At 69.4% G+C, this 7,508-nt stretch overlaps 2 protein-coding genes across 2 annotated transcripts; one reads left to right on the forward strand and one right to left on the reverse strand.

The window, feature by feature from the left end:
• Positions 1-72: 72 nt before the first annotated feature.
• MNEG_7301 (hypothetical protein) lies at positions 73-5,041 on the forward strand (the record flags this gene model as incomplete). The annotated part of the gene is made up of 3 exons (XM_014044226.1): positions 73-1,890; positions 2,103-2,573; positions 2,879-5,041. 3 exons carry the CDS (start codon positions 73-75, stop codon positions 5,039-5,041), a joined length of 4,452 nt encoding a protein of 1,483 aa, XP_013899680.1.
• Positions 5,042-5,995: 954 nt separating this feature from the next.
• MNEG_7302 (hypothetical protein) lies at positions 5,996-7,104 on the reverse strand (the record flags this gene model as incomplete). The annotated part of the gene is made up of 2 exons (XM_014044227.1): positions 5,996-6,175; positions 6,655-7,104. The coding sequence occupies 2 exons, from the start codon at positions 7,102-7,104 to the stop codon at positions 5,996-5,998; spliced, it is 630 nt and encodes a 209-aa protein (XP_013899681.1).
• Between the last annotated feature and the right edge of the window lie 404 nt (positions 7,105-7,508).

Genomic DNA, 7,508 nt, shown 5'->3' on the forward strand with positions numbered 1-7,508 from the left:
CTCCGCGCGCGCAGCGGCGAGCTGACGCCGGTCACCTTTGACGGCTCCAACAGCAGCAACGCGGACGCATACATGTGGACCGTCTCGCAGATCCGGCCCACCACGCAGCTTGTGGACCTGGGGCTCCCGTTCCCCGAGCCCGCGTCCTTCGAGGTGCTCCTCGGCAGCGGCGAGTACCTGGCCATGCTGCGCGTGGCCGGCCCCTACGGCCAGCACACCCAGCAGACACTGGTCGTCGTCCACAAGAACAACATCCCCGTCGCAAACGCCGGCGGCCCCTACACCGGCTACGTCGGGCGGCCCGTCAAGGTCAGTGCAGAGCGCAGCGCAGACGCCGACAAGGACCCCTTGAAGTTCCATTGGACCCTCGGACTGGCCGACAGCGACAACTCGATCGCCGAGGTCTACGACATGGACACGAGCTTTACCGTGAACCGTGTCGGCGAGTATGTGCTGACGCTGGAGGTTGACGACGGCCGCGGCGGCGTCAGCGCGACGCAGACAGACCTGCTCGTGCTGCCGGCGTCGTACGCGCCGCCGCTGACGGGCGTGACGGCGGCGAGCAACGGCGGCTCCAGCGGCAGTGGTGTCGTCCAGGTGGCTGCGGAGGCGGCGCCGCCGATGCTGCCCCCTGCGGTTGCTGTCAGCCGCCCGGCCCTTGGTGGCGCGCCGGTGCTGGGGCAGGGCCCGCTCACGCTGCGGCTCCCGGGCCACCGCCAGCAGCAGCAACAGCAGCAGCAGCAGCAGGGCGTCTTGTCAGCCACCACTCTTACAGCCCAGCCGCTGGGCCAGGCTTCTGTGGTCCACCCCTCAAGGGCATCATGGCCAGAGATCAACCCCCGCCCTGTCATCTATCCGTCCCAGATGGGCATGCGGCAGACGCAAGGGCAGCAACAGCAAGGCCTTCAACAGGTGTCGAGCATTGTCACGCCGCTGTACGCACCGCCAAACCAAGCCCAGGTGCTGAGCAGCTACCAGCCCAGGGGGCCCTTCACAACCGCGGCAGTGGGCCCCACCACTGCCGCCATCCAGGCATCGGCGGTTGATCCCTCCACCCGGGTTGTTGATGCGATACCTGACGACTCAGCACCGCCTATAGTCGTTGCTGCCGCGGCTCCAAATTATGCGTTGCAACAGCAGCAGCAGCAGCAGCAGCAGCAGCAGCAGCAGCAGCAGCAGCAGCAGCAGCAGCAGCAGCAGCAGCAGCAGCAGCAGCGGCCACCTGGAGCCGGCCCTCTCCTGCCGCCCCCGGGCGGGCGGCCAGCGATGGTGTCACCGATGGCTGAGTCGCTGCCCACGGCCCCCAACACGCCGAGCGCCAACCTTACACCCCAGTGCCTCTTTGACAAGACCACTGGTGTTGGTGTGTACGCCTATGACATCATGTCTATGCCGCCGCTCACGAACCTGGCTGCGTGGACCAACCAGGAGTGGCGTGACTGCACCTCCGGCCCCATCAAGCCTCTGGGCGCAGGGGCCGGCGCCGGCGCAGGCGCTGGTGGCGCCGGCAACAGCACGTTGCTGGGGCTGCCGGTTTTGAGCGCGGCGATCGCTGAGCCTGGCGCGGTGGTGTCGACCGGCGGCAACCACACGGGGAAGGTGACCCTGGATGCGACGGGTAGCACGCAGGCGCCCCTGCGGCCGATCCTGATGTATTCCTGGTCGATCAAGCGGCTGCCAGACGGCTTGGTGGTTGCGGCCACAGGCGGCAAGCAGACGAGCGTGTGGCTGCGCACCGGCGTGTACGCGGCGCAGCTCACGGTGACGGATCTGATGGGGTCATCCGCGACGGCGAGCAAGGTGTTTGCGGTGTGGCCGGTCACGCAGACGACGGCGGTCATCAGCAGCCCGCCAGAGTTTGTGCCCGCGGGCGCCGCCGACACGACGCAGGTGGGGGGTCAAAAGTGGCGGCGCGTTGTTGCCGCAAGTGCTGCGGTTCAGGCGCGGCTCCGTTTGAGGTGTGCTGTTGTTTGCGGGCATCGCGTGTCTGGAACACAAGCCGCATGAACTAGCCAGCAGTAGCGTGCATCCTGCGCCACCATCGCAACATTCTTGAATCGCCCCATTCTCTTTTCCGCCTCGCTCCTTCCCAATTGCGACAGTTCCTGATGTCGGCCAACGGCACCCTGCCAGCGCCTGCCCGCAACCTCACCTACTTTGCCTGGCGCGTGGTGTCCATCCCCGACTCACGCGTCGTCGCCAGCGTCGCCGGTTACGCTGGCTATCTGAAACTGCCGGTCGGCAAGTACCAGATCCAGATGGTGGCTGTGGACAGCGGTGGCGGCAACGCTACGGCGTCCAAGGAGTTTGTGATCGGCGCCAGCAGCGACCCAGGCAACCCCGACCCCGCCGCCGCGGCTGTCGCGGCGATCTCGCTGCCGCCGCCGCTGGTGCCGCAGGCGGCGGGGTCCGGCCTGACGCGTGTCGCGCTGGACTCTGCCGGGTCGTCCTCGGCTCAAGGGGCGCGGATGGCCAACGCTTTGTGGGCGGTGGTGAGCCTGCCGGGGCGCACGCCGGCGGCAAACGCGACGGGACCAAAGGGCGAGGTCTGGCTGCTGCCTGGGGAATACCAGGTGAGACGAATGGTGGTGCATCCACAGCCTCAGCTTGCAGAGTTGGGGGGTTTCGTGGTGAAGTGTGAAATAGGGAGCTGCTGGAGTGGGCGAGGGACAGTGCTGAGAAAGACCATGTGCTAGCGCACCAGCAGTGGAATGGGCGGCAGAGCATGAAGCCAGTGTTGTTGCCGGCATCTTTGCCGTTGCAATTTCCGCACGGCCAAAACTATCTAATTCTTCACGCTTTTTCTTCAACAACCAAAGCGCTTGTCTGCCCAACTGAAGCCTCGCACGGCACAAAACCCTGACACCAAATTCCCCAGGTCGGGCTGCTCGTCAGCGACTCTGCCGGCAACACCGCCACGGCTCGAAAGACCTTCACCATCGCCGCCCCGCCCAGCTCCGGCCCCACTCTCCCCCCCGGCCCCGGCACTGTCACCATCGCCGGCGTCGGCGGCGCCGGCCCCGCCGCCCCGGCCGGCGGCAGCGGCCCCGCCAACTCGCCGCCCGTCATTGCGGCCGGCCTCTCGTACAACGTGACGCCAGCCGAGAGCTTCTCGGTCAGCGGCGTAGTTGACCCTGACGGCGACAGCGTGGCTCTCAAGTGGACACTCATGGAGGAGTCCACCGGCGAGACACGCGCCGGCAGCGGCCCCAAGGTCGACCTCGGCCCCGGGGCGCAGCCGGGCGACTACCAGCTGCTGATCACAGCAGAGGACGGCCGCGGCGGCGTGAGCGAGGCGGTCGCGCGGGTGGCGGTGCGGCCCGACGCGCCGGCGGGCAAAGAGGCGGCGCCTGCGGTGGGCGGCGGCGGTGCTGCGGCGGCCTCGGTAATCACGACGGCGCCGGCAATCTACGGCTCCAAGCTGGCAGCCGTCCCGAAGCTCCCGTCCCTGACCTTCTACCAGGGGGCTACGCTGGACGTCGACGCCGCCGCCAGTGGGCTGTTTGACCTCAGCGCCGCAGGCTGGCAGGACCAGCTCGCGGGGTCCGCCTGCGTCTGGACGCTGGAGGGGCCTCGTGCGGGTGGCGCCAAAGTGTATGGCTGCGGCGCGCCGGCGCGCTTCAAGCTGGCGGCGCCAGGCACGTTTGAGTTGCTGTTGGAGGTCACCCCTGGCGGCGGCGGCAAGGTGGCGCGCGCCTCCTCGGCGATCACGGTGGTGGCAAAGCCGCTCTGGAGCGATTACTACACCGCGGCGTCGCCCGAGGGCTTTGCAGCCGGCCGCTGCGGCCAGGGCTACTTTTCGGGTGCCGAGTTTGCCCCGCTGGCGCTCTCGTGCGGCGGTGTCGGGCTGCCAAAGGGGTGGGGTGCGGAGCAGGGGCTGGACGCGGCGGCGGGCCCCCAGCGGCAGCTGTCCTTCTCTTGGAGGCTCACCCCCCTGACGCCGCGCGCCGCCGCCGCCCACAAGGCGCCGCTCGCGCGCTCGTCCGCGGGCGGCGCCGCGGCGGCGTTTGGCGCGGCGGCGCCGGGGCTGTACCGAGCAGAGGTGGTCGGCGCGGCCGGCGGCGCGGGCGGGGGCAGCACCTCTTCGGTCAACACCGTCTACTACCTCTCTACCCTCCTTATCGTGGAGCCCACGGCAAACCTGACCCTCGAGATTCCACCGACCTCCTGCGCCGGCCTGCCAGTGACGCTCGCGCCCACACCCCTTGCGCTGCTCCCCGGCCAGTCAGCGGCCCCAGCGCAGTGGGACGTGTCGTGGGCGGACGGCGTGGCGGCCACGGGGCGGCCCGTGGCGCTCAGCGGTAGCGGCGGCAGCTTCACGTTCGCGACCCAGCCCGGCAAGTACCCGGCCACGGTGACCGTCGACGTCGCTGACGGCAGCGTCACCCGCCAGCTGACGGGGCGCGGCACGGTCAGCGCCAAGGCCTGCTTCCGCTGCACGGGGCGCAACGTCACGATCGTCACGGCGCCAGACGCGTGCCGCGCGGCGCCGGAGGAGGCCCTGAAGTTGATGGAGCAGCCGCCCGCCTGGCTGGCGTCCGCCAAGGTCGACTTTGCACCCGGGTCGGACCTGTCACCCGGCACCCGCGCGCTGGCCGTCACCGCGCGGTCACTGTCCAGCGGCGTCGTGACGCGCTGCACGGTGCACAACGTGACGGTCGCCGACGCGACGCCGCCGCGGGTCGCCCCCAAGAAGGCCGGCGGGGAGTGCGTTGGGCCGGCCGACGGCAAGTGGGCATGCTGGCCGCTGCCAGAGCTCGTGACAGCCGAGGACGCGTGCTCCGGCCCCGAGCGCCCGCTGCAGTTCCAGGCGAGCTGCGGCGCAGGCGCGGGGCCGGACGCGTGCAGGGTGCTGCCCGACGGCCGCGCCTGCGTGCGCGCCGACGCGGGCGGCGGCGCAGGCGGTCGCACCCTGGGGATCAGCGTGCTTTTCAGGGACGCCTCGGGCAATGCCATGGCCGAGCCGGTGACGGTGCCCATCAGCATCCGGCGGGACGGCGCGCCCGGCTGTGCGCGGGCATCGCTGGATGCGGCGCCGTGACCGGCCCAGGAAGGCTCTTGTTGCGGGGGCGCGGCGCGGCGCAGCGCAGCCAGGGGACGCCTGGTCCTGGGCCGTGGCGGGGGGCTCCTGTGCGCTCACAACCCCCAAGGCGGTGTCCACGCGGTCGGCACCCCGGGGCCGCGGGCGGCATGGGCGATTTGTTGCTACCTAATTTGATCCCGCTGTGCATTGAATTCTTTTGCGTTGATTCAGGGGCTGCCTTTATGTCGGAAGGGCGGCGCGTGTGCATGCTTCCTTTACTTGCGGTTCTTCGCGGGGCGATGCTCCCTGCTTGAACCTGAATGAGCACGGGAGCCGCCCCTCAGACGCCGCAATCATCTGGCCGTTCGGCCTTGCAGCTGCTTCGCCACTTGGCAGCCGGTGGGGCGCTCCTCCTCCTCCCTGCAGGCTGCGCTGTCGGGGCGCCGCTGCCTGTTGGGCTGCCTCCAGCCCAGGCCAGCGATGGCGACGGCCGAATCTATTGAGGCGTGATGCCCCCGCAGGGGCTCTGTCACATGGCACCACCCGCCGCTCGCACATGGCACTCCCCATACATTCATGCTTGAGGGATGCGGCATCAGTGCAGCGTCAGGCAGGCGCAAATTCTTGTGTTACAAAACACTGGGCTTAGTCAAGGTGGCTCTGAAGCTGCAGACACAGTGCAAAAATTCCCCAACAGACTGTGGCAGTCGCAGTGGTCTTGAAACAAACCAGCGCAAACCCAATCAGCCGCTGGTTGCGCCGATCCCAAGGAGACAGCTGGCAGCCACATGCTGCGCCGGCATGAAGGTGATCTAACCTAATCTGCTTGGTTGCGTCCCCGTACCCTCAAAGTCTGCTCAGCTGTCCAAGCCCTGTACAAGCCCGCCTGTCGGGCTGACCCAGCCCCCTCGCTGCTGCCACCAGCGCCAACGCAGCGCCAGGGCCCCCCCCAAAGCAGCACATGCTGCCTCTTCACAGCGCCACAGCGCCCGCAGGCGCCGCCTGAGGCGCGGCCGCGGTAGCGGGCGCGGGCGCGGGCGGCATTGTGGCGGCGACGCGCTCCCTCCTGCGCGCCTCCAGCTCCATGGCGCGGTCCCACGAGGACATGTCAAAGCGGTCGCGGCCAGCAGACAGCGACAACAGCTTGGCGAGCTGAGGGTGGAGGGAGGGCATCGGGTCGCAAGGGGGGGGGGGGATGTGGGGTGGGTGGAGCGAGCATAGAAATAGATGGGGCGCAGCCGGCGTGCACTTGCGAGGGTGCGGCAAAAGTACGGGAATGGTTGCTTTGTTGGAGCGCGTGCACTGGAAGTTGTGTGTGCGCGGACGCGGGCGGTGTGTGTATGTGTGTGTTTTGGGGGGGGGTGTCGGAGGGGTTGGCATGCAACGGCGCGGGGCGCGCAGCGCCCGCGGCCTGCGCGTCACCGCCCCCTGCATCCGCCGCATGCAGCTCTGTGCCCACGGGCCAAGACGTCTCAAGCAGCGCACAGATGCTTTCACAGCAACCCCTAGCCCCATGCAAATGACCCCAACGCATCCACACCCAGACTCCAGCGCAATCCAGACACCCAACACAGCCAACCAGGATGCATGAAATGCACGGCCCCCACATGCACGCGGGCGCGTGTGCGCACCGTGACGCAGGTGTTGAAGCGCTCCATGCTGAACCCCGGCTCCGCCCGCGCCGCCTCCCCAAACGCCGCCGCCAGCCGCTCCGCCGCCGCCTCGTCCAGCTGGCACTGCAGGCAGCGCGCGAACGCCAGATAGTCGCGCACACCCTCCAGCTCAGCAGCACACAGGGCGGGCGCGGCGGCTGCCGCGGGGGGCGCGCCGCCGGCCGCGTCGGGGGGCGCCGCGGCGGCGGGCTGCGGCGCTAGGGGCAGGACGATGTGGTGGGAGTCCCGCAGGAGGGAGCGGCCGCGGCTGACGGTCACGACCGCCACATCGACGGGGTAGTCCGCCTGGTGTTGGGGCCGGGTGGTGGGAGAGAGGCAGGATGTGGGTGACTTTGACTGGGTGGAGGGGTGTGGTGCGCCAGGGGGGTCGTCTGGCTGTGTGCGAGGCGAATTCCTGCCCCCGAGCATCAAAGGTTCTCGCACCGCCCTTGCCTCCTCTGCCCACACGGCCCTGCCAAATGCGCCCGCGGCGCTGCCTGCTTCACCAAACCCTCTCTTTGGTCGCCCCACCTTGATGTGATTCAACCCCTCGCCCCCCACTCCTTCCTCCCCACAACACTCCCGCCCCACTCCCCCCACCTGGTAGAACTGGAAGTCGACGGGCAGCTGCTGGTCCGCCAGCACCCGCCCCAGCGCCTGCAGGCTGCGCACCCCCGCCTCCCCGATCGCACCCGCCCCCAGCCCCGTCTCGTCCAGCAGCAGCAGCGCCCCGGGCGGCAGCTGCAGCGCGCCGCGCACGAGGCGGCCGCTCGCGTGGTCCTTGCGGGGCGCCCAGCCGCCGGCGTTGACGGATGAGAGGGTGAGCGGCAGCG

The sequence above is a fragment of the Monoraphidium neglectum genome (genome assembly GCF_000611645.1).
Source record: "Monoraphidium neglectum strain SAG 48.87 unplaced genomic scaffold scaffold01279, whole genome shotgun sequence".
Classification (NCBI taxonomy): Eukaryota; Viridiplantae; Chlorophyta; class Chlorophyceae; order Sphaeropleales; family Selenastraceae; genus Monoraphidium; species Monoraphidium neglectum.